The sequence below is a fragment of the Tribolium castaneum genome, chromosome 5, assembly GCF_031307605.1.
Source record: "Tribolium castaneum strain GA2 chromosome 5, icTriCast1.1, whole genome shotgun sequence".
Classification (NCBI taxonomy): Eukaryota; Metazoa; Arthropoda; class Insecta; order Coleoptera; family Tenebrionidae; genus Tribolium; species Tribolium castaneum.
The window spans coordinates 13,704,886-13,732,749 of NC_087398.1; the positions used below are offsets into that span (position 1 = coordinate 13,704,886).

At 30.8% G+C, this 27,864-nt stretch overlaps 1 protein-coding gene across 2 annotated transcripts; it reads right to left on the reverse strand.

The window, feature by feature from the left end:
* On the reverse strand, positions 1–27,828 carry LOC658824 (lithostathine). 2 transcript variants are annotated; one of them, XM_965181.5, is made up of 5 exons: positions 27,645–27,828; positions 4,632–4,777; positions 1,004–1,237; positions 788–956; positions 1–741 (listed from the first exon to the last, which is right to left on the reverse strand). In XM_965181.5, exons 2-5 carry the CDS (start codon positions 4,663–4,665, stop codon positions 291–293), a joined length of 888 nt encoding a protein of 295 aa, XP_970274.2. In that variant the 5' UTR covers positions 4,666–4,777; positions 27,645–27,828; the 3' UTR covers positions 1–290. The 2 variants fall into 2 exon arrangements, with proteins under 2 accessions (XP_970274.2, XP_008199324.1); XM_008201102.3 differs by lacking the exon at positions 27,645–27,828 and adding an exon at positions 17,348–17,496.
* Between the last annotated feature and the right edge of the window lie 36 nt (positions 27,829–27,864).

Genomic DNA, 27,864 nt, shown 5'->3' on the forward strand with positions numbered 1-27,864 from the left:
TCACAAACAGATTATTCTTTATTTATCGTAAATATCCATTACAGTACTTTTACAAATAATGATTGAACAGAAAGTCGTAATACTTCGTAAAATGTAGACAGGAGTCGATTAGACTACTTTCAAGCGGTTCGACCAAGTCGCCACTCTCTAACTCAACTCCTGCTAGCACCAAACATTCAAAATTAACACAAAAAAGCTAAAGAAATATATGTACATAAATACAAAATTAAATCATTGTACAAAAATACATTTACACACTTAACAGTAAATTTAGTCCACACTTAAACATGTCAAGCCTCCTTCACATAGTTGAACTCTTCAACGATGGGCTTAGGATGCAACGGATTCAAAGTCGAATCTTTGTAATACGTCTTCCATTTAATCCGCTCATTGGACAAATCGCCCTCTTCCTTGTTCTTCTGCCGGCGTCTCCTCTCACCAAGCGTGCTGTTGTATCCACTATCCTGCAAGTTGACTTTCTTCCTCTTATTCTTCCGAGTTCTGCGTTTCCGCTCCTTGGGCTTAAGCGCAAACTGGGCATTGTTGATGTTCACAGCTTTCAAGCTCGTGGTGTTGTAGTTGCCATCTTCGGGTAAAGTTGGAACCGGGATTTCGTTCAGTTTGTTGTACTTGTTGACGTTATATTGTCGCAACAACTTCTTTTTACCTTTGCTGGTAACGATTTTGATCTTGGTGTGGCAAATGAAATGCTTTCGTTCCAAGCAACTTCGAGTGTTCCACCTGAAATCAAAATGAGACTTTGGCCCAATCCTGGAAAACAACTCACTTGAATTGGAGTTTGGGATCAACGATGATGCAGTGCCAGCGCAACTTCTCCTTATCTTCAGGATCCATCTGAGAGAACCCTTGATAGGTGACAGGTTTGCCAGACGCTGCCCACTTCCAAGTCATTTGTTCCCAGTCGTAGAGGCCACCAAGCCATCTTTCTAGAGGTTCTGTAAGAAAAATTATACTTCCAGTGACTGGATTTTTTTAAACGAACCTAAAGACTTCTTGCTTAAAGTTCTCCGGATAAGTTTGTCCTGATTGGAGTTCCTGACAATGGCAAGATTACTGTGGAGGTCTCTGCACTGGAAATAGGCTTCTTGCCACGTGGCTGCTTCTTTGCTGAAGTAGTAACACCTGTGGCTAAGTCTCATGAAATGAGGGGGACACACGTAGCTCCTCTTGGGTATTTTTCTAGGAGACGTGGTATTGTTCTGTTGGGCATTTGTCACTGTAGAACAAAAATAGAACAATCAGTGTTTAACTTGATAATGATCTACTGGTGAGACAGATTTCATTACGTTTGTGGGTGTTGTTGGCACAATGCAATAGGTGAGTTCTGAAATTTATTGCAACCTTGAATGTTGGATGAGTCAGGAGTTTTATTGCATTTGCTAGTATTGATGCAATAAGTGGGGAAGCGGTTTATTCTTGTGTTAATGTTGGATGGAGTGGCTCTTAATCATTTTACACCTTATTATGTGTTTATTTAGATATTCGGAGTCAAGGAGGTTTTAGCAGACAACAGTTTAATGGCTGCTGCTGGAAAGGCCGTCAATTAGAACCACTTTATAAGTTTAAAAACAAGCATTAATTTGAGTTTATAGATTGGTGAAAGATAAAAACGATGTTCCTTTAGTTTTATTACTTTTGAATGAGAACCTAAACGTAATAATTAGTTTTAGTAATTACTACCTGTCACCTCCCGCTACGATAAGACTAATTAAAAATGTGCTGGGATTTTACGAAACCTTTATGTGCAAATGTAAATTAAATCATGTTAGTTTCTGGTCCAAAACGAGTCATGATCACTTGAAATAAGTGAGTATCTGACTCAAAAAACGAAATAAGTCGATTAAAATCGGCTAAATGTCTCACCTGTCTTGGCAAAACTGTTGATCTAAGCTTTTAGTTCAAAAATTGTAAAACTGCTCGGAGTTTGTTAAAATAGAGTAATTTAAACCAAAATCAACAATGTGTTGGTTTCCTAGCCAATTGAATTAAGTATAAGTTTCTGATTAAAAAATGGTTTAATCTCTCCGAACTGGTTGAAATAATGTGCATACTTTAGGTCTAACGTAAAATAAATTCCGTTACAAAACATTAAAGTAACAATAGCATTTAAAAGCAGATGAGCACAAATATTTATGTGAAAACTATTTGGTTCATAAATACCATAAAATTTCAGTTTCAGAAATACAAAGGAACTATTTATTTTAATATTTACTACATGTAAGACCACTTTAGAAAAGTACAGAACCCAATTACAAACCATCTAGAATTTAATTTTTATAAAAAAAATTACAATGGTTAACGTACCGAGGACTATAACAATAAAGTAATAGGTACAGCAGAGTAAAATGAGGGTCTTGGCGCCAAATCGTTTTAAATTAATTTAAATTCAACGTATGCACTAATTACTTGGAAAATTGTAAAATGTTAAGTTTTACGCTCTTAGCAGACTGAGAAAAACTGACGGCTAAAATTTTTATAAAAACAATGAGAAAAAAATTATTTAAAATTTAAAATTTGTTCTTTAGATTTTTCAAAATGCTGTAAATCTGGTTAAAGGTACAAGAAAGATGTTAGAAAGAAATTTGTAGAGAATTAAATTTCCTTTAAAAATACGGAAATACCTCACCGGTTTAGGCTTTAAAGACTTTTAAAAACGCTCAAGCGACGAATTCGTTTCATTTTACCGTTGATCATGTAACAGAAAGTTTATCAGCCATTCCAGCAAAATTATTTTAGTAATGTTACGTTTCTTTCAAAATAAACGATTCGGTTTATATTTTATGTACTTTGCGACAAAAGAGTTTTTGAAAGAGGATATCATTTAAATTGGAATGATTCAATGGATTCTAAAAATTACAGACATTGCCTTGTAGGCGATAACATAACTACTATTACATAACATGACAAAATACAACTGTTGAATATTTTTTGAAGAACATTTTTCTCGTTTCTGGTAGTTTAGATAATGGAATCGGTAAGTAAATTAATTATTAATATTACATTTTTATCTTAATAACTTATGTTGTCCCGTCCGTAATCGCAAACATAAAATGTTGTTCTTATTTCTTACGTTGTTAAACAAAATGTAAAAAATAATTTCCACTGTTGAATTTTAATATTGTTAAAGTCTTTAATAATTAAAACCTGCCTGAATAATTTTTTTAGAGCTATTTTCACATACAAGATTTTTTTGTCCCATCCGTCATGTGTAAACAAAAAGTAAATTAATCAGAAGTCGTTGCACATTTCTTCGGTTTTGTAGTTTCAAAAGTTTCAGCAGGTTCCACTATTTACTTCAAAAATAGTTGTTGGAATTAGTGCCTTTTAAATTACCTGAATTTTATAACGATTGTTCAACGATAAAAATGTGAGGTATTTTTTTGGGTCCCGTCCGTCATAAATTGAATATATTTTTCCTGCTCGTATCTCAAATTAAAAAAATGTGGCTCTAATTGTAGGTTGCCAACAATTTGACTGCTACTAAGTTCCGATAAAAAAAATTCACTTCTGCTGATACTCTTCGTAAAAACTGAAAATAAAATCTAAAAATATGTGTAGTGTTCCGTCCGTTAAAATGGATGGCTCTTATACCGAAACTGTTGAAGATGGAAATATCTTGTCCTAGACTTTTTTATAGGAATTTTAATTCTCTACAGCTTTGTTTTTTATACTTTTTTTGTATTTTCAACCGTATTCCCAGCGTTTTGATAAATATGCGACAGTGCGTAAAGAATTATCGCTTAGAATTATCAATTTGCGTTTCACATTATATTTTCGCAAACGCAGAGAATACAGTTAAAGTTACAAAAAAAGTGTAAGGAACAAAATTGTAGAGAATTAAATTTTCTACAAAAAAGTTTGCGATATCATATTTCTATCTTCAACAGTTTAGGTATAAATTAAGTTTTCAATACTTGACCACCGGTAAAATTAAGCAAATTAGTCGCTTGAGCGTCTTTGAACGATTTTGGAGCCTAAATAGTTGAAGATAGGGGTATGGTCTCGTGGACTTTTTTGTAGGAAATTTAATTTTCTACAACCTTTTTCCTAACATTTTTCTTGCATCTGTAACCGTATTCGCAGCGTTTTGAAAAATATGGGACAAAGTGCATGTTGGTAAAAGTTTAGAGTTTTTTAAAATACGTTTACGATAACATTTTTGCAATATGTTTATCTCTTACTATTGAGAATTTAATACTCTATCTATCTGTATTTTTTTATTTGCTATGTGTTAATCATTATGCAAATACAACAATTTTTTTAATTCCTTGCTCTGATAGGGACAACTGCGCTCTCTGGTGACATTTATTTATAACGATATCAAGTCGAGTTTCTAATTTTCAAAATAAAACGTAAACCGATAAAAAATTGCTAAACTGGATTGACCAAAGTGACATCTTAACGAATCAATTCAATCAGTGCGATCAAACAATGACCCCACATTCTTGAAACGGTTGTCTTAAATAAATGTAAATGTAAATTATTTCCAGCAGTTACGTCAACAACAAAACGTGTTCCAGCATTATGTGATTACCAGAACACTTCCTGCACCACCCAAAATATCACCCTTTACACGAAGATTAATTGTTTCGCATACTTATTCCACTTACATGCCAAAGTTAATAATAGCGCGATCAGCTTCATCTCTTCGATTTCTTCTCTAACATCTACTTCATCTTCCTCGGTGGTCGCTTTGTCATCATTAAACTCCGTCCATTCGTCACAAGTTCACTGCATATTTAATAAAAGTTCACGGCTGAAACAAAATACATTTTTAGAATTGGTCATCGACGCGATTATTTTCAATTAATTTATCGTCCCAAACGCGTCACCCTTAGCCACTTGAGAGAGTTTTTGGGAGGAGGGAAATTCGCTTAATTCGAATAGAGACTGATTGGTTTAATATCACATTAATTAAGTGAATTGTTGAGGTTAATGGTCCATCAAAGAAATTTAGTGACAAGTCGTCTGCCGACTTGAAGAATTTTGATTTCTATTTTAGCGATGCTGTTACTTGAGTTTGCACTTAAAATACTTGGCGTTTCTGAGTTTTGCAGCCGTGAAAATCTAGCCATTGTTCCTTTGTGGCCATTACCATAAATAAACGTCTGCTCGGTGATTATCATCGATCTTTGTCATGTTCCGCGAACTGTAATTTCCACAATTTATCGGAATCTGATATAAAATAAGTACGAGCACACACTAAAGTATCTATCAAAACATTGGGCAACAAGAAAAAATACCGGCAGATCAAATGAATTCAAAACAATTTCTCTTCCCCAAGACAAAACATTCAATCATCCGTTATAAAACGAAGTAAAATAATAAAATGTAAAACCAAAGATATTGTTTTTTTTTCATCTATTTATTAGAAATGCATGTGTTGTCCAGGTCAAACCGTAAACATTTGTTCTGATTAGATTAGAATATACAAGGTGTTCCGTCTAAAGCCCAGATGAGAAGTATTGGTAGTTGTAATAATGATAGTCGTTTGAAAATTTGCATTCAACCATAAACTCTTAGGTCCTGTACAATGAAAATATTTTCAAGATGGTGACACTTTCGGTTATACCGGAAGTCACTATCAACTTTTTTATTTTAAATACAGTGTTATATGTTTTAATGCGTTTTTGGATTAGTAGAGTTATTTTAAGGGAATTTTCATCAGCTTTCCCTATACCTAAGTTTAATCGTTTTCGATATATTTAAAAATTTTTGTAAATTTTTGAATCTGCATCTGTCACTTAAAAAATCGGTAACTCTCTTAGTTTTAGAGATTTTGAAATTATATTTGGAAAATTAAAAGAGAAGCCTATATCTGTTCTCCAGTGTGTTCAAAATTGGAAAGGAAGTTAATAAACCCAAAAATTTTAAGATTAAGTTTTAACAACTTTAAGTACCGATAACATATTTTTTTCAAAGGGGATGTCCCAATTTTTATTTTACTAGATTTAGGAAAATATTTTTCTGTATCGAACTGTATTAGCATTCACTATACAGCGTGCTCAAAAACTGGCGCACCAACTCAATGGTGTGTGGTAGAGAACTGGTTACATATAAAGGTAAAAATAGTAAAAAAATTCTTTGTATTAAAGTTATTGATAAATAACGGATTTTAGATAAATGATATGTGGCAACGTTGTCTAACAGTCATGATCGCAATAGAATTTGGTCAACAATAAAAATAAATCATTTTTGAAATGGTTTCCTAGGAAACAATTCCCAGTGTTGGCACATCTACACAATGTGATTTTTTGGATGAATTTTAATTTTTTTTTATTAAAAAAACTGTTAAAGTCTGAATGTAAATTTAAAAATAATTATTCATCGTTTTGTTACGGAACGATTACCTGGTATGAAACATAAAAACATAAAAAAATAATGAAAACTAAAGAAGTTAACACAATAAGTTTGTAGCTCCAGATTTTTTAAAATATGACTTTAGGAATTTTTTCAACATTTTTCCCGTAATCCGCACTTGCTTCTCAATAACGTACCACTGAGTTGGTGCGCCAGTTTTTGAGCACCCTGTATCTATCTGTGATAATTTTGAAGTTATGTTGTTTTTTTTACATTGTAGAAAAATTTTTACTAACCACTGCTATTTTTAAATAAATGACAAACTCTTCAAAATTGTGTTGTCCGTTTTATGAAAACAAATTAAATTCATTGTAAATTGGCTTAAAAAACTTTAATTTTTTAATTTTTTTCTCTCGTTTCCATGGCAACCTATGAGAAAAAGCTTATGGCTAATGAATTTCTCAATCTAAACAAAAAGTTATTGTAACTTGAAAACTATTAAACATAAGTATAGGGAATATTAATACAAATGGAGGCAGAATAAAATTCTCTACGATTTAATGAAACAAAACTTGCGGCATTTCATTTGAAAAAATTGAGTTATGGGTACTTAAAGTTTTGAAAACTTAACTTTAAACATTTGGGGTTTGTTATCCTTTTTTAAAAATTTGAATACACCAAAGGAAAGATCTAGGCTTCCTCTTTCAAGAGAGCTAAAAAATATTTTTAAATTCTAGAAAATGGCAGAGTTATCGATTTTTTAACTGGAAGGTGCAAATCCAAAAAAAAATTAAAAACCCAAAATATTTCGTAAACGGCTAAATTTAGGTGTAGGTAAAGCTTATGAAAACTACCTTCATATAACTCTAGTAATCCAAAAACGCATAAAAAAATATAGCTTTCCATTTAAAATAAGGAAGTTGATAGCGACTTTCGGTATAACCGGAAGTGTCACCATCTTGAAAATATTTTCATTGAGCAGGAGCTAAGAGATTATAATTGTATACAAATTTTTAGAAGACTATCTTTATTAGAACTACCAATACTGCTAATGTGGTTTTTAGGCGGAACAACCTGTGTATAATTTAATATTTCTTCACCTACATACATTATGTATTTGTTAACCTTTCTGACAATACGTATTCCCTACGTAATACTAAAATTTATGGCATGATGTCATTTTACCTTTTCTCTAAGGTATGACAACACTGTGGAAGCATTTCCTTCACACCAATTTTTATTCAAAGATGAAATAAATATTTTTGTAATAAATATTTTCTAAATCATGTTACAGCCTGACCTACTGATGGAATTTGAAAGGTTTTGGGAAATTTACTATCTTCGTAGACATAGACTGCATAAAACTGTTACGAAAAAGGAAAGCAAACTAAATTTGGAGCTAACATCTCAATTGCTTCTTTATGATAACCGTTCAAACACTAAATTAAAGTCACAGCGATCAAATTCAGCATAAAATTTTTATTTTATGTACTAACGGTGCCATGTCGTCACCGTCCTGATGATCAATGAGTTAATAATAGCAGTCGGTAGCTTCCAACTAGATCACCTAAAAGAATCTTTCACTGTGTACACAAAACCATCGCCGGCAAAAATAAACTTGTACGCACATAAATAATCGCAAACATCTCATAAAACGAAAAAAATGTGCACGCCTTCGCTTTTCCTTACCGGTAAGTCTAAACCTCTATCATCCCATCGGCGTTATTTACGACATCCTTAATCTCCATTTCTTGGTGTTTTGCTTAAACAAGTAAATATTTTCCCGACCGCGGTCTATAATTACATTTCCACTTTCGTCTGATCTAAAAATCAAAAATTTGCGCCCACGCACGTCTGCATCTCGTATGAATTAAGATATTTGCATTGTGTTAAGGCAAGGGCGGATTACTACAAATGCTTTAATAGTACCATCAGACAACTTTCACAGTGCTAGTGAAACAACGATGTTGTTACAGCTGAATGGACGAATTGCGCAAGCCGTTTGCCCTTTTAAGGAACGATTTTTTAAATCTGACTCGTTTCTGATTGAGTTAATTTTTCGGTTATTTGTGAGTCATCATGTGTTCCAATTCTGTCAATTACGGTGGTTGCAGACTGAATTAATGATTAAAGGTTTGTGGTTTTATTTTGACATATCCCGTCAAAACAAAACTGGTGTTTTGGTAGCTGTATTTATCTATTGCCAAACAGCGGAATTATTAACATTGAAATGCACTTCCGGCTCATCTCAGCGCATAGTTTCCTGTCTGGTGGTTTCGAAATTATTGTTCTTACGTTCGAAAAGGCAAGAAAAACAGTAAAACAAGCAGGTTCTAGTTTCAAGAACGTGTGTGTCCTCTTTTTTATCTTCTTTATGTATAACTGTTGCACATAAATTAATAAAGATCAACTTGATGTCTCAATTATTGCGATGATTTACAAATACAGTGGAAACTCTATAAGTCGAACCTCTACAGGGTGGTCTAACCCAGCTTCCGTCTTGTCAGTTATGACTTTTGGTGTTTTGTAGATGTTATTTATACTCTAGGACGAATCTCAAGAAAATATTTTTGATTATACAGGTTATCCCAAAAAAGTATGACGTAATAATAATCTTTTTTTAATGGCATGCTATTATTTTTTTGTGCTCAATAGGATACCCTTTTATCTTCTTACATGTCCTTATTTTTTTTCCAATAGGTTTAAGGATTACTGTTAAATAAATTACAAAAAAATCATTTTCCACTGTTAGTTTTAAAAATGAATAAAAAATACAAACAGTCCTTCCTTGATATCTTTATTTTAGGTACGTGTTGCAAAAGGTCTAGCAGACCTATTAATTAAGTTTAGTTGATCTGAATTACCACAGGTTGGTCACAATGTACTTTCAAACTTTTTAAACTTTAGAGCTTCTTATTTTAAATAGGAACCCCTGTTTATTTTTATATGATTCGATGTGGATTTTTTTATTACAGCCCTAACGTAAATCATACAAAAAATGTTTTTTAATTACACATTGATTGATATAAAAGAATGTTGGAACCCTCTTCAACATTTATTCATTAAATATGTCGTTAATCGTTAAAATAGTTAATAAAATATTTTTTTTAAATAACTCCAAATAAAAAATGTTCGTTTCCTAATTCCGCATCGAATGATGTTAAAGTAAACAGCGACAAAAAAATTAAGAAGCTAAACGGATGTCTTATATCATATTTTTTTGAACTCTCTGTTTAATTAAATATATTTTTCCAAAATGCATCCTAAAGCATAAATAACGTCAACAAAATGTCAATTAATAACTGAGCTATACAGAAAACGGGAACAAGGCTGGACCAGCCTGTATAAAATTGGCTACCAGAATTTGTCTTTACAAGGCTAAATCTATTAAAAATTCGTTGCTTCAGAACTGCAAAGTTTACTTCAAGTTTGTGGTTTTTGTACTTTTTTTGACAAAATTTGTTGCATAATAAATGAGCTTTTATCTAAAAATGAACAAAGATTCACTAAAGTATTGTCGAAATTTTGCAAATCATTTGTGTTTTGTGCTGAAAATGTGCTTTAAAGGGGAAAAAATCTGTCTTTTTCAACCCAATTTGATATTTTTTTGATTTTCAATCTCGCTAAATAAATGAGTTCCTGATTGAAGAATGCACTGAAACCTTAAAGGAGTTCATGAATGAGGCAATTTAATTTCACAATAAGGCAATAATAATTTAGTAGTTTTTGTGCAAAAATATTTGAAAAACGGTGCAAATTTAACGATAGTTTGGATAGTTTTTATTATTTGTGAATATAAATACACAAATTTGGTGTTTTTGTAGGAGTTGTCGACAAAGTTTGGTAAAACTATTAGGTTTCTGAATCAAAAACGTGCTGAAAATGTTAAAAAAACGGTAAAATAAAGTCATTTTAGAATTTAAAAATCATTTTACACGCTTGGAAAATTCCGAAACAATGTGTTATATATTTACCTTCAATTCGTGCTTTTTGATGAAATTTTGTGAAAAATTAGAGTAACAAATTGAAAAAAAAGTACCAAAACTCTTGAAAAAAACGTTTTTAACAGTAACCGATTTAAAAAATCTTTAAGGACATGTAAGAAACTAAAAAGCTATCCCAATGAGCACAAAAATAATCGGATGCCATTAAAAAAATAGTACTATGACGTCATACTTTTTTGGGACACTCCTGAAATGCGTCTTAAAACATAAAGCATAAATAACGTCTCTGGACCACTTGTATAAAATTGGCTACCAGATATCGAAACTGTCTTTGCAAAGTTAAATCAAAGAGAAATTTGCTGCTTCGGGACTGTAAAATTTACTATAAGTTTATGGTTTTGAGACATTTTTTGACAAAATTTATAGCAAAATAAATGAGGTGTTTTAAACACTAAAATTTTAACTAAATTTCTCAAATAATTTGTATTTCAGGCTGAAAAAGTGCTAAAATGCTTGAAAAAGGGGAAAAAATTTCTTTTTCGACCCAATTTGATATTTTTTGATTTTGAAACTTGCGAAATAAATGAGTTCCTGATTGAAAAATGCACTGAAACCTTAAAAAAGTTCATAAATAAGGCAAATAATTTAATTTCAAAATAGGGCAATAATTTGGTTGTTTTTGTGCAAAAATACTTGAAAAACGGGGCAAATTTAATGATAGTTTGTATAGTTTTTATTATTTGTGAATAAAAATACACAAATATGGTGATATTTCAGGAGATGCCGACAAAGTTCGCTAAAAATTTTAGGTTTCTGAGTCACAAACGTCCAGAAAATGTTAAAAAAACGGTAGAACAGAAGCATTTTAGAATTGAGGTTTTTTGACTTAATTTTTTTATACTTTTTGAAATACGAGATTTTCGAATTGAAAAATCAATTTACACGCTTGGAAAATTCAGAAACAATGTTGTATTTACTTTCATGATGTGGTTTTTGATGAAATTTGGTTAAAAATTAAAGTAACAAATTAAAAAAAGTATACTAAAACTCTGGAAGAAAATGTTTTTTTCTACATAACTTGATGTTTTTTCTTTTTTGACTTATTTGGTCAGTTAGGCTAATTAAGTAAAGCAGTTAGGTATAGTTTGTGATGTTGATTTATATGAAAATTTGTGTTAGAATATGTGCAAATGACAGTTATTGTACGTATAAAAGCGCCACTTTAAAAAAGCGAAACTGCGTTCGATCTCTGATCAAATCTGACAATAAAAAAAGTATAAACAAGTAAAATATGACGTAAACACAATCAAGGGATTGTAGGAACACCTAAACGTAAACCCGCCAGAAACAAGAAAACAATGCAGCAAAAGGTAAGTATATAAAGGCGCCAACTTGTAAACATAAAACCACACTAATAATAGTATAAATACCGGTCAATCCACGTGACTTTGAGTAAATATAATAAAATGGACGTAAACGTAATTTCGTAACATAACATAAAACGTGAACTGTAAGATAATTCTTTTCTTGAATTAAAAAATATTTGAAGCCAAATAACTTGACTATTTTATTTCTATTTTTTTAGAGAGTAGATACTAGTAAATTTCAGTCTTTTAACAATATTTTATAAATTAAAAAAAACTCCTAACTTAAAGATGTAACTTATGTATTTTGTGAATTTAATTGTTTTTCTTTAGTTTGTTAATGATATAATTGTCGAATAAAAAAGCAATATAATAGGTAGGTACTTCGACTTATAGAGATTACACTGTATTTCTTCGCCTGACCGCGGCGGGCTGTTACCAAAATATTGAAATCAGTGTGAAATTCTTCTCCAGGCCTTGAAACCAGCATCCAGTAAATACCATTCTTTCAGAGTGGGAAACCGAAGGTCAAGAGCACCTAACTGGCGATAACGCATCTGATTATCCACGTATTTACAATTAGAAAGGAGTAATTTTTTAATATACGCGGCTTAATTACTTTCAATTAGGCTTCTAAAAGTAGCATCAACGTGCCCGCAATCCTTAATCAGACGAGCAGCAGCCACAAAAAGTCAAAGTCAATACACCGCTCCAAAAATAGACAAATCTGAAGCACTTGCATGAAATTCGCGCCATATGAGCCATGAATGACAGCTAGTTTATGTTATTCTTAACTTGTGTTTACTCTGATGAAAAAATATCCGTGGCGGCGTACGCTTTTAACGATCTAATTTGATTCAAACAAATTGTTGGGTTCTAATAATCGTTGGGTATAAACAGACTATGATTCAGTGCAAACCCGAGAACTTGGCTTTTATTAAAGCAAGTGTGCTTTCAAGGGCTTGAAAATGTCAAGCTCCATTTCATATTGGCATTAGAGCGCGACGGTTAATTGTCGATTTGCCAGCGGTTTAAAATTAGAACTTGCAGTGACTGCTCATTTATCATTTTGATAATTCGATAAGGTGTTAACGTGCCTCCAAGAACTATGACATCACTTCTATGCAGAAAAATTCATAAAAATTCATGCTCTTTAATTTTATTGACGGCTTAAGTCGGATCAAGTGTTGGTTTGTTTTGCAAAGTTTATGCGCATCGTCAGGCGACGTAAATAAATGATTGTCACACTTGGATGAAATAATATACACATAAGGAATTGTGTGAATTATTGCCACATATGAGAAATTAACTTGACCTATTTTGCGTTTTATTTGCGCGAATTTGCATATTGGGAACTGAAGGCAAAATTTTATGGCTGAACGACTTGTAAAATATTGTAGACCAAAGAAAGCAAGCTGATTTTTTTTGGTAAAAAAATTGTGATGGTGAGTATTTAGTGATTTAAACATTATTTGTTTAAGTCTTAATAATGAATTGCGAATTAAACAATGTATAGTGCAAAACTCTTGATTTTTAATAAATAACAAATTTTTTAAGAAAATAACAAAACACCACAACTGATGCAAACTTGGTGTAAATTGAAACCCAACAATTTCTTCACTTCTTTGACTCTGACAAAGTGGAGAAAGCATTCGAAAAACATAGAAAACACATCTTGTTTGGGACGGGGTGTTTGATTAATTTTTCAGAAATTTAAACAAAAAAAACGCTTTTCTTTTGCTTATTTTTGCTATTTTTCTATGTTTTTTCGATTTTTGAAAAATCCAGTGTGATGCTCTAAAGCTCTACAGCTCTAAGCTGTACAATCTGTCTCAGCTAAGACTTTCGAGCTTAATATCTCCGTTATTTGTCACCGGATTGTTATGAAATTTAGAATGCACATATTTTAGGAGGTGGTCTTTCAATTAGGGGCAAAAAAATGACCTCAAGTTAAACAATGAAAATTTAAAACACATTTCTTTTATTTAAAATAAAGCCAAATTACCGTTGGATCATTAAATCCTGAAAAATAAATGGCCACACAAAAAATTAACCAAATCGCTCGGCTGATCCAAGAAACAAATTAAATTTTGTTGTTAAATTTTAAATTAAATTTCTATGAGGCATCACTGAAAAAAACTGTTAAAAGTGTGTGCGCTGTCACAAAAGTAAAATTGTTTTAATTTGGTGAAATTATTTTAGAAACCAACAACAGTGGCTGAAATTTCTGTGTTGTTGAAAAAGGAATTAATATTCGCCTATAGAAAGTGTCGTTGGACTTTTCGTGAAATGTTATTTATGAAATTTAAAGTTCAAAGAATCGTCAATAATTTGAAGACACAGGAAGCGTACCTGAGCTTAATCGAGTGAGGACAAAACACGTCACTGGAAACGAAGCAATAGTTGGGGCTGTAATTCAAGCTTTTGAAGAGAATCCAATCAGCAGTGTACGAAACATTTCTGAAGTCCTGAATATTCAAGTGTCTAGAATTTTTCAGTAGTTGTTCAGTCTTTTAGTTCTTTTTTAAAGAATTAAAGCATCCAGTACCAAAAGTAAATCAAAAATATTGTTTTTAACTTTGTATGGGTGAGAGATGATTGTGAAATGTCCCTTGCGTGACAGTTACGTTTCTGCGAGTAGGATTGACCAAAATTCAATGGTAGTGCTCATTTGTCTCATAGAGATCTACGCTTTTATATCTGTACCCACGTTTAACAGTTTGTTTCTCATTTTTCTCGCGAAAAATCTTCCACGAACGAGTTTTTTCTAACAGCATTTTTAACTGACAATAATTTTTTTTTATATAAGTCTTAAAAGGCTTAACATTTTAAAAAGGCATGTAAAAATTACGTTTTTACGACTTGAGTTTTTGTATTAATTGGATTTTAATCATTATCTTCTAAATTATCTGCATTTTAAATTTCATAAAAATCCGTTGACAAATATCTGAGATATCAGGCTCGAAAGTCTTAGCTGAGACAGTCTGAGCTGTAGATAATAAGGTGGCCAAAAACCCTTTGTACTAAAATTTACACGCTATTATGATACTGTAAACTCCTAGCAAAAATTTGTATAAATATTACTAAACCTGTCAATCAGATTAAAAGTATGTTTATATTTTATTAAAAATACGTTGAACTCGGTTACTAAAATATACTAGACTGTAGTATTGCCAAAATTTAAATAGTTGTATTGACCTAAACGTTGAGTGAAAAATTTATAATTCTCAGCCTAAAACTGGAGATCTCATAAAAATAATAATAAAACTTGTTAAACATTGTTATACAGGAAGTGTTCCACCGAGTTGGAAACGTTCCATTATTGACCTTTAAATTTATTAAATAAAATTATTTTTAAATCTATAGGGTGTATTATGATTATAAATGATCTATAATACAAATTTATGTTTTTTAAATGGAAGACCCTAACTTTGATTGCATTTTCTGACGTAGCTTCTAATACTACAGATTTTGATGTAAATTTGTATTGATTGGTCGATTCTATTTAGTTTTTGAAATAATTTGATTTTTTTAAAGAAAATAGTTATTTATTTAACGAGTTTGAGTGTAAATCGGACGCTTTATTTCACGAGTGGAATATTAAACCACAGTTTATCATCCACAAGGTGAAATGAATGAAACGATTTATACAACAACGAGTTAAATACAACATTTTATTCTTTCAATTAAACTCAACAAGGCTTAAAACTGCTTTAAATCTGTTACAATAATCCAACATAATCGGAAATGCCAAACAAATGTCAAAACTTCCTTATATAGATGAAAAATTGTAAATTTTGACAGAGTCGAAGAACAAATAAAATTTTAAATATATTACACAAAAACTAGGAATCCTAGAAATGTGGGACTTTCACCATTTTAAAGAGGAAAGTTCATCATACAAAATGGTACAAAACTGTACCAATTGTTTAGCGTATTTAATCTTAAAACGTAAAAATAATAAGAAGTTTGTTATACAGAGTGCTCAAAAACTGGCACACCAACTCAGTGGTATACGTTGTTGAGAAACAAGTGCAGATTACGAGAAAAGTGTTGAAAAAATTCCAAAAGTCATATTTTAAAAAATCCGGAGCTACAAACTTTTTTTGCTAACTTCTCCAGTTTTCATCATTTTTTTATGTTTATATGTTTCACACTAAGTAATCGTTCTCTAACAAAACGATGAATGACTATTTTTAAATTTACTATCGTGTAATATCATTTATTTAAAATTCGTTGTTTATCACTAACTTTAATACAAAGAATTTTTTTCCAATTTTTACCTTTATATGTAAGCAATTCTCTACCACACACCACTGAGTTGATGCGCTGGTTTTTGAGAACCCGGTAGCTGAATAACTTGAAAAAGTTAAATGTAACACTATATGTTTTGTATTTGCTTCTTAATAAAGGATATTATTAAATTGTGTATTTAATCAAAACTTAACGGTAAATGTTTTTAGAGATAATTTAAAAGTCTTTTATATGCGAAGATAAAAAATGGAGTGTTCCACTTAAATTTTAGATTTAAATGTTATTCAACTTGTACCAAACTTCGTCTTTTTTATCTTCTTGAGTGAAGTGAGCTAAAAAATATATCCTTAAAGTTTCAACTTTTTTCTTTAAAGTGGTGACAGTTTTAATTTTCTAAAATGCAGGCTGTAAACGAAATAAGTACATTAAAAATTTAACTGGTAATATAACTTTTTTTTCTAAACGTTTTAGTTTTTACGTTAAAATTATTTTAAAATCATACACATTTTTTTTCACGCCACTGGAAGCTCATCAATTTGTAGGGGGGAAAATTAATTATTGTCACATTTTAAATAAAAAGATGAAGTTGTTAAAAAATGCGACTTCGAAAAAATGGTACATAAAAAAAGTATTTGTCTTGATGAGTTCTACCACTGGTTAAAATTCATGTACTTATTTCGCTTACAGCCTGTATTTTTTAGTTTTTATGTAATTTTTTAAGCAACCTGTTTTCGACAAAAAAATACACTAGTAATTCAAAACTGAGCAGAATCGAACAAAAACAATTTAGCTTAAAAAACAAAGCTATATCCAAAAATGCAAAAAATATATATAGGTGTCCCATTTAAAAAAACATAGATACCAAAGTTTGTATATTGTAGCTAATTTCGGAAACACCCCTATACTTGAAAATAATTTTATTTTAGATGAGTCAGTGGGTTAGTAGGTTAGTATCTATAAATTTTGAAAAATAAGATTCTAACATTGGGGTCAAATCAAGATTGCTGTGTATCTGTGTGCAAAATTAACCAATTTATTTTCTGCTGATCAAAATCTGCAAATTGAGACTTGACCTCACTCTTGTAAAGACCCGTTACAGGGACCTAAGGTGACAAGTCATGACAGAAAATAAAATTAACCGTTACAAAGCAATAAAGGACCTTAACAAAGCGACTAATTCGCTGCCGCCACACTTACGTGACTAATTAAATGCAGAAACGTGTAGACATGTTATTTAAACTCTTTGATTAACCAAATATTTAAGATTGCGTTACTAATTGCTACCGCCAATATTGTTCATTACTACGAAATTTTCTCGAGTATCATCTTGACTGTACGCATCAGAAACAATTCCATTTTTCAACAAGACTTGTTAGGAAGCAGCCACCGTCCCACTTAAAACTCGAAATGAATGGAACATTACAAGACCAGTTACCGGTAAATCTCTTTTTCTTATTACCTTACCTGAATCGTTTACCAATCCGGCCCTGAAGCATGTGGACACAAAGCACTTCTTTCAATAATAATAACAATAAAAATCTATTAGCTATAGATTCAATTCGTTTGATAAGAGCCGCCACGAGAAACTGGCTCAAATTCCACCAATTATGATTTATATTCTCGAAGAGGTGCCTCTGGTGCACTTTAATGCCACAACGGGACTTTGTAATTTTAGAACGAAACACCGCAGGAACTCGCCTGCAAATGTAGCAGGAGATTTGTAATTTGGTTTTGAAAGCTTATGCAAATTGAGTGGATCGGGTCTTGGGTTTCCTGTTTCGCTAAAACGCATAGGAAACATTAAAATGCCAGCATTTCGGTGGTTTTATTGCTTCCTTTGTTGGAAGCAACAATGATGCTATTAAAAACTACAATTAATTAATTAACACGGCAACGTTGTAATCAAATCAAACACAGAATCCTTCCTTGTTTCGGATTATTTAAAGCTAGATTCTATTTTTAACTGTTTACTTTGTGAAATTAGCCGACATAAATCATTCCAAATTGCGCAAAAATGTACATTTATAATGCTATTTGGGCTTGTTGTGGGACTTTCTCTCGATACCATGTTGCATATGCAACAAAAACATTATCTACCAATATTTAAACTGTCGAAAGTGTCTCTAAAATGTGTTCTCAATTTATTATTCGTCTTCTAAATACAAAGCAGCAAAGATGAAAAGATGTCATAATAATTTGACACTTCGTATATTCAAGATCGGAAGACCCTCTTATCCTACACAGACTTTCTTTTTATTGTTTCTCTACAGCGATTATTTCTCCATTTCTGTCATGTTTCCATTCTTGCTCAATTAGCACATGGACCATCAATTTGATGCCTTTTTTGAATATCTTCTCTAATCAGCATGTGTACATTATAATCTTGTGTGGGTAAATAACATACAATAACGAATGATCTCCTTGAGGATATTTCTACATTCAAGAGCAAACAAGTAACGTATCCGTTAACGATCAATGTTTGCCCACCTGTTCTGTTTTTTCTGCATTATTTATTTCATGCTAAGTAGCAAAGCAGTTTTGAAAAATCGGAAAAAATAAAATGCATACTACTTATAATTTTTGCTGGATTAGTGGCATTGTGTAGAAAAAACGCCGTTCACCTCTAGCGTTCAAAGTTCACCACAATTTAATAATCCACAGTGTCGGCATTCCCAGCAATATATTTTTATATTATCTTGTCCGACTCTTGCAGTTTTCAACATTATTACCCTTTCAGCAAATATCACAGATTGTTGTTGTAGTGTCCAGAAATAAATAATTTAAAAAATAAATCTACCTCTCAGTGCGAAAATAAATAATCTGCTTTGCCAAGACTTCCTGCCTTCGCTACTTTGTCGAAATATTTGCAAGCGTGTTTGCAAAAATAAGTTATCAGTTTTATGCGTAGAAATATTGAGAACACTAATTAAATAATTATGTTCGCTAATTATACGATTACAGACACTTATTTGTATTGTTTTGTTGTCACGAAGTTCATTGCAATTGTGCTTAATTCTGGCTTTATCACGCCCATAAATCACTACAATTGTGATGGACAAATATTAATCTTATGATAATTCATCGGTAATAAGAATAAATTGCTTAAGGCAATATTTGTAATCGGCGCAAAGTGCAGATCAGTGCACCTGCTGTCTGTAATTTACCTTTACCTATGGGTGTTTTCTTTGCTAATACGGTCCTTAGTTCATAATATCATTTTAATACTTGACCTAAAGCGGTGAGAGAAAGCAAATTCGAAAATAAAACGAGCGTTTGTCGTAAAAATGCGAGTCGTAAATGTTTAACGACTTTTTGACTAACCGCAAAGGAACGCTCATAAAGCTCCACCAAAGTCAAAATTTTCATAAAAGATAATTAGTTTCTATTTCGGTTTGTGAACGTATGGTAAATCGCAGATAAAGTGGCCCTAATTGGTTTGAAAGTAATTTATGCATCGACAGGAAAAACTCTCCCTTATATGGATGCATAAAGCTAGCTTCTAACTTTAGAACTGTAATTTATTCAGACTCTCGAATAATTTTTTAATTGGCTGAAAGTTAATTTTATGCAGCTACCGACTTGAGATAAATCGCTTGTTTAAAAGTAAAAGTAATGACTAACGATGTGGTTTAAGTGTCGATTTTTGAAATTATTGGGAACGAATGATGAGGTAATAGCAATTAAAAAATATTTGCTTTTTTATTTATTACTGCCGGATAACCCAGTTTATGGTTTAAAACACAGAAACCTAATTAGAGCTTGTTTAAGTAATTGAAGGTTAACCAAACTCTACAATGTGCAAATGAGAAAAATACATTTTTTTGAGTGCAAGAAGAACACCTCGAACACGTTCTAGGTGATGATGACCAAACTGCTTCAGGCCTCCACACCCATGAAACCATCGATTAATTAAATTAATCTTATACATCCCAATTATGCGGCGTTACTAATTTAAAATTTATGATGAAACTCGGAGATTTACTGCAACAGGAAGTGACATCAACTAAATCTAAAGAAATTGACAGCCCACTAAACCAACTTATCGAATTTCAGCGTGCAGAAACTTGGATTAAGTTGCCCAGCAAGGAGTCCTTGTTCGAAGATGGTTTGTATCATCTCAAACATTATTAAACTGTGTAAACAAATATTTGAACTCTATTACAAACTTCCGTTTTTTTTTTAATAATTGCAATAAAGCTCGTTAATCTCTGGCAATAAAATTTATACCAATGTTTTATATTTAATTGGTCATATTTTATTAAATGAAAGTATCCAATTACGATTTTTGAAACAGGTCTGAGCCATCGAAGGCTTAATTACCTTAAGATATAAGCCACATTTTTATAATTTTGAAGTAAGTTAATAAATTTCATTAAAATCATAATTTTTTGTTGTGAAAGATGTCCCAGAAAGAACCAAAAAAACCCAAAAAAAATTTTTTATTCAAAATACAAGATGGCCAATTCCGAATTTAGAGCATTGTAAAGAATCACTTTAAAAATCCAAATATAGAAAAAAATTACGATACACTCATTTGAAGATCACTCTTTGAATTGCGTTTTCTTCTTCTTGTGGAGAATAATAATTAAAACTTTTTTAATTAGATGTACTTTGAAGTAAAAACATCTTAAACTTTGGTAATTTTCGTCCGTTTTTAAGAAAAATTACAAAAATTTAAGATTTTTTAGTCCAAAATAAAGCTAATTTTTTCTAGAAATTCTCACAATCATCTACGCCATAAATAGCAATAAACACTGAATTTTTTTGCCTGCATTTGAAGAAAACGCAACATAAAGTAGACTATGTATCCCTAGGAAGCCCCGAATCTTTATTTTGTTTCTACATTTGGACTAGTGAAGTGATTCTCTACAACGTTCTGAACTCGGAATTCGCCAATTTTGAGACACGCTGTATTATCGGTTAACTATGTATTTTATAACAATTTTTTAGATTTCTGTAGTTTTAAAGTAAGTTAATAAATTTTATAAAAATTATAATTTTCGTTCTCCTAGAAAGGACCAAAAACCAAACAAAAAATCAATTTTTTCAATTTAAAATATTGTTGGTCAACTATTTCAAAAAACAAAAATATAAGACACTTTTTTTATAGTTTTAAAGCATGCAAATAAAGTCTTTGCTGTACAGAGTGTCCCAGAAAATGAGGACCAAGAACCAGACAAAAAATGATTTTTTTATTTAAAATATTATTGGTCAAATATTCTATTACATACGAATCAATTCAAAAGCAAAAGAAATTAAATGTAAACAATATTTTTTAAGCTTTGAAGCAAGTTAATAAATTTCATTAAAATGATAATTTTTTGTTGAACAGGATGTCCCAGCAAAGATCAAAAACACAATTTTTTTTACTTCGTTTTACAATAAACAATTTGTGCAACTCCTTTTAGTAGATTTTTAGAAGTTGTATTGGCAGTGCTGGGTGTCATCACTGTAAGTTAGTGTATGATCTGCCAACAGCGTAAACTCATTTACTGATTAAGTCCGAATAATTAACAAAATTAAAAGGAAATACTTTGAACATATTTTGATAAGTTAAACTAAACAAAAACAAAAAACAAAAAGAGAAAATAGAAAAAATAGTATATTACACTCGTTTTATAAGATTTAATTGTGGCACTCATTCTATTGGAGCACTCCTTCCACGTGCTCCAAAACCATTCGTGCCACAAGGGAACGTCTCATAAAACTCGTATAATAATATACTATTTTTTTATTTAAAATATTATTAGTCAACAATTTTTTTAAATACGAATCAGTTCAACAGCAAAAAAATATATATAAGCCACATTTTTGTTTTAAAGCAAGTTAATAAATTTCATTAAAATGATAACTTTTTTGTTGTACAAGATGTCCGAGAAAGGACCAAAAACCAAACAAAAAAATCACTTTTATCAATATTATTAATGAACTGATTTTTTTAATGAAAATGTTTGTTGTAGACTCTCCGATAAAACAACAAAAACCAAACAACAAATCGTTTTTTTAATTAAAAATTATATTATATTATATATTATATAAAGTATTAATCAATTATTTTTTATATACTACATTTTATTAAAAAAACAAATCGTTTTTTTAATTAAAAATTATATTATATTATATATTATATAAAGTATTAATCAATTATTTTTTATATACTACATTTTATTAGTTCAAAAACAAAAGAAAAAAAGCCATATTTTTATAGTTTTGTAACAAGTTAACAATTTTTAATTTCATTAAAATGATAATGTTTTGTTGAACAGAATATCCCAAAAGGAATCAAAACCCAAACCAAAAAATTTTTTTTTTCTTTAAAATATTGGTCAACTATTTTTTTACAAAAAAAATGGTTCAATGCAAAAGAAAAAAATATTAGCCAGTTTTAAAGCAAGTTAATAAATTTCATTAAAACGATAATTTTTTGTTGAACAGAATGTTCCAGAGAGGCCCAAAAACCAAACAAAAAAATTAATCTTTTTTATTTAAAATATTATTGGTCAACTATTTTTTTATACTATACTAAACAGTTAAAAAGTAAAAAAAACAAGATATAAGCCACATTTTTTTATAGTTTTGAACCAATAAGTTAATAAATTTCTTTAAGTTGAGAATTTTTGTTGTACAGGCTTTTCCAGAAAGGGCAAAAAACCAAACAAAAAATTATTTTCAATTAAAATATTACAATGTGTTCAAAAATGATTGTTCATCAAGTTTACTATTAATTTCAAATTCAAAATGTGCCGCTTCGTCCAAATGACTTGTAGTTTGTAAGATCTTTGAATTAGTTTTTTACTCACTTTTTTGCATTTTTCGGCAAATTTGTTTCAAGTGTAGGGTTTGTCTTGATTTGTGTTTTACACATGATCGAAGCTTTTTTGTATTATTTTGACAGATCTGTCACTATGAGAGCATTCACAATTTGAATTAAGCGGCACATTACGTTCAAATTTCATGGGTAACTTGATGAACAACATTTTTGAACACATGGTATTAGTTAACTTTACATACAAATCAGTTTAAAAGTAAAAGAAAAGAAATGTTGACTGGATTCACCAGATTTAGTTGCCAACGACTCCAAATTTTCCAAATTTGAAAAAATGGTTTGCTGGTAAAAGATTTACTTAAAGGAGGTCATTACCGAAACAGAAGCCTATTTTGGGGACCTTCCAAAATCGTATTTATTTAGCTTGACGTTAGGCGAAAAAATAAATAAATAAACTCAGATCAATCGAGAAAAACATCGGAAAACATAAAAATTCCCACTCAAGTCACAAAAATGGTCATAATTAATAAATGACGGCAACCGAGGTGGTAGCTATTTAATTTTAATTAAATTTTCTCGTAGTGTGTTATTAGTTTACGCAAGTGCCTACCTAAACACGAATTAAATTTTTTCCATTAATTTTTAATTTATAGCTTGTAGAGCGGTGCTACTTGTAATAATTAATTTCAGTAGTTAATTCTTGGCACGTAAACCCATCCTAAATAAATTACTTGTGGTAACACCGAGCGAATAATTTAGCCAAGTTCTTCCTTACCTTGATATTTTTCACAAAAAAAAAACACAAAAATTTGCAAAGGCGGAATTAATTCAACTAGTGGCGAAAGTCACGGACAACATCTTTATATAAAATTTTACAGGGACGCTTTATTTTCAGCAATGTTGACTCGTATTAATTAGGCCAGTGCGGTTCGCTGTAATCTTGCAGGAGAAATTCGCTCCAACTTCCTGCAAATTAATCAGGCGGTTTATAAATCCCATCTGTCCAGCGGCGAAAGCAGGATGATGCATGTGTCAGACCACACCTCGAAAGCCGCTGCTCTGTGCTTTTCCGAATGAACAGCTGGGAGCAAAGCGATCCTTCATGCAGGATCACAAATGTCAAAGATGTTGCAAGAACGGATGACGATAGAGATGATGGAGTATTTTGGAGATTTAGCTCAGATAAGATAACAGTTTTTGCTCCATTTAACAATAATGCTAAGGTATATTACTGTTTTAACAGTGATAACAAGTTCGCAATAACACTAAAACAGGATAATTAAAGCGTTTATGCTCCTATAAATTAATTGCTCATTTGCATAATGGGAACAGTGCAAGTTGCAATACCTCCCACTTTAAACACACCTACTCAATGTCTGGCGTTACTAGAAGCCAAATTTGACTCGGACTCTTGTTAAGATCGATCGTTTAAGACAGATTGATCGTTTTTATCACCGTGTCTAAATAGGTGTCGTTTAGCACAAATGAGGTCACACGATATTTTATTTCAATGATTAAAAGAGGTGGGAAGAAATTACTAATTCTTTACAAACACATTCCCAGACGAATACGTTTAGTAGTAATCGGAAAAACTGGAGATATAATTCGATTTGGTCATAACGTCCTGTTAACAGCAACACTATATTTTACCTAATGGGCGTGTAGGCTTCGATGTTTTCGAAGATGTAAAACTGTTAAGTTTATATTTCTGGTTTAAAGCTGGACGGCTTTACGTCCAAACTGGTTGGGGTCACTCCTTGCAAAAAATAACTTGAAAGAAATGCAAATATTTAAATTAATTCTGAAATAAAGTTAATTGAAAATTTGCCATTTTGTATCAAGTTATGTGCTTTGATATCAAAGGAAATGAAAATAACAGTAATGCCACAACATCAAAATAAATGTGGGCTTTCTGATATACTGTTAAAATAAATTTGAATTTTGCTAAGAGATTTCCGTTTCGCAGCCAAGAATTTAAATTTAGGTTTGCGAAACGTAGCGTAATCAAAATGTAATTTCATTTTGATTTTAAACGCTTATATGGATGAACAATTTTAGGTGAATAAGCTGGTTTTTAGCTTAATTACACAAATAAAAGAATAATTCATGGTGACCTGCATTCGATTTCTGTGATAAAAAAGTGATTAAACAGAAGAGAGACAGTAATTTTTATAATACAATAGGTTTTCCGCTTTTTTATTAATATAAAAATCGTTGGTCAAAAATCCAAAAACGAGAACAGATTATCTTGATTGAAGCCAATGCGTATTTACAAAATCTCAAAATAAAAAGTGTTATACTAATGCTGGCAAATACAGGGTGATTCTTTTAGGGCCCACATTATAATCTTTTTAACTTCTAATATTGCTAGAACTTTAAAATTTTGTATACGATCCGAATCGACTATTCTGGCTATTCAGAAAGGCTGGGTTCCGAAACTACAAAAAATTGGCGCCAAGTTTGAAATTTTAAATAGTAACCACAGATTTTAATTGCATATTTGAATTTACCTCTTAAGCTGAGTAAAATTTACTCAAGTTGTTGGTACGTATCTGTTATAGTTTTTAAGATGTGTTAATTTTTTGTTAAAATTTTTATTTACAAGAGTTTATCTAAGATATCACAGCCCTTAAACCCTTTGCGATAAGTGAATATTTTATTTTGCATTCGATAAACGAAGGTTTGCAGAGTTTTCTAGAATTTTCGAAATTTTCAACTGTCAAAATTCATAGCTAGTATGATTTTTTCAAAATGGTTTTCAAAAAATGGAATGACCCTGTTTTCTTAACGGTAATCGAAAGAACAATAATATTTATGGTGATTTTTATCAACACGTCCTATACCTGTCTTACAGTTTTTGAAAAAAATCACAAAAAAAAAACGGATTTTACTTCGTAATTTTCATATTTGATCAAATAGACCTTGATGGCCAACAATTGTTAAAATTCAATATTTTATTTAGTTTTTAACTGTTTTATTATAACTTGGTGAATTATGTAAAGTAACTCAGTCAGTCTGTCAGCGAATTTTGAACTTCTTGAATGAAAATGGTGAACAAATCGAACCTTTCTTTCAATTAATGGCACAATTTTATCGTATTTTTCGAAAGTTTACTCAATTAAAAATTAAAATAATGAGCTAAAATTCTGTTTTTGCGATTATTTCAAAAACTGTAAGAGATAGATATAGAAGAACAAAAGTCTGCACAAAATTTTGATTGTCATTGAAAAAACAAGGTCATTCTGTTAAAAGTCAAAAAATCATAGTATCCTTGCAATTTGGCAGTTGACAATCCCAAAGACTTGAAAAGACTTGAAATCTTTGACTATCAAATGCAAAAAAAATATTCACTTATTGTAAAGGGTACACGACCATTGACTTTTTAAATGAAAATTTGTATAAAAAAATTGACATACTCAAAAACTATGACAGATAAGTACTAACAACTGCGGTACATTTTACTCAGTTTTAAGAGACGAATTCAAAAATGCTAAAAAAATAGGTGATTTCTATTTAAAATTTCAAAGTTGGTGCCAATTTATCGTAGTTCCAGAAAAATTTAGCCATTTTGGAAATAATTTAGTTCAACTCAGAATGGTCGATTTAGATTGTATACAAAAACTTAAAGCTCTAGCTATATTAGAAGTTAAAAAGTTTCTAATGCAGCCTGTACAGTAACCGATTGTTTATTGTTTTCCTAAGTATAAATCATAAAACAATTAATTAAATTTTTCAATTCCAAAGCTTATATAAATTATTGTTATCTGAATATTGTGGGACAATTATGTTTCGGATAAACAAGTAAATATAGTAAACAAATATTGTACAAACCTAAAATGAGATAACACAGATCATTTTCATAAATCATTTTGTCATAAAAAGTGATTAGTAGTGGATTATCTGCTTCTAAATTTACGTGATATTAAGACAAGAAAAAAATTTTCGTGTAAGATAAACAGAAACTTAAAATTGAAAATACAGGATGTTTCAAAATTGGCGAATTTTGAATTCAGAGCATTGTAGAGAAACACCTCCGTAATCCAAACATGGAAAAAAATAAAGAGTTGGGGCTTTCCCACAAAGATATATTGGTTTAAAACCGCGCTTTCTCCAAATACAGGCAAAATGTTTCAGAATAATCTAAAATAAAGTCTTAAAAAAATCTTTCTTTTGGATTAAAAAAATCAAAAATTTTTGTAATTTGCCGATTCCGAGGCCGTTACATTTTTAAGAAAAATTACAAAAAAGTTTTTTTTATTCCAAAGTAAAGCACCTGAAGTGCGCTTTCAAACCAATGTACCTTTGCGGGAAAGCCCCGAATTTTTATTTTGTTTCTATATTTGGACTACTGAAGTGCCTCTACAAGGCTCTGAATTCGGAATTTGCGAATTTTGAGATAACCTGTATAAACAGAATAAAAATATGAAGAAAAAAATAATAAAAGAAAACTAACACTACTAAGAAAAAGTAGCATTTCTACGATTTTATCAATGATACTGTTCTAATAATAAGAGAAATGAAATTCTATTCTAGTTTTTCAGACACAAGAGTGACACTTTAGGTGACATCTTCTTCACATGTAATGCATCGTGTAAACATATGTATTAGTAAACCTTTGATCTGAGGCAGAAAAACCTACTTTTCGACATTTGTGAATTTATGTTATTTTTAGTTTTCAAAAAGTAAAGAATTAAAAATTATTATTATTATTACCAACCTCTGATACCTTTAAAATACAAAGAAGACTACTGAGGGTTTACGAATGATTGTTTTTTCAAAAATGTGTAAGTGTAGTCATAGTCAAAAAGTCAAAACAAACCAATTTTTTAATAACTCAATACACGGACTTTCAAAATGACATGGGTAACTTTTTTTGTATTAGGTACTATTTGGATTTCGAAAAAAACATGAATATGTAAAAATTAAAAATTCATAAAAATAAAAATTAAAACACGTAATAATACATGCAACTATCCTATTTTTAGTTACGAGTACCTTATAAATCTCTGCGGGCACAGTGAACTTTGCCAACGGTAACGCACCGAAACACTAACCGTCGTCTATCAGAACATTGCACACAAACGCACAACGCTTCGTTTCGAAGTTGGACGCAAAATGCTGTAATGCCAAGCTGCTGGCATGAGTAAAGCTAAAGAGAACTCCGGCACGCTTCGTTGAATAGCGGCTTTTTCATTCTTGTGATGTCGAGCAGACT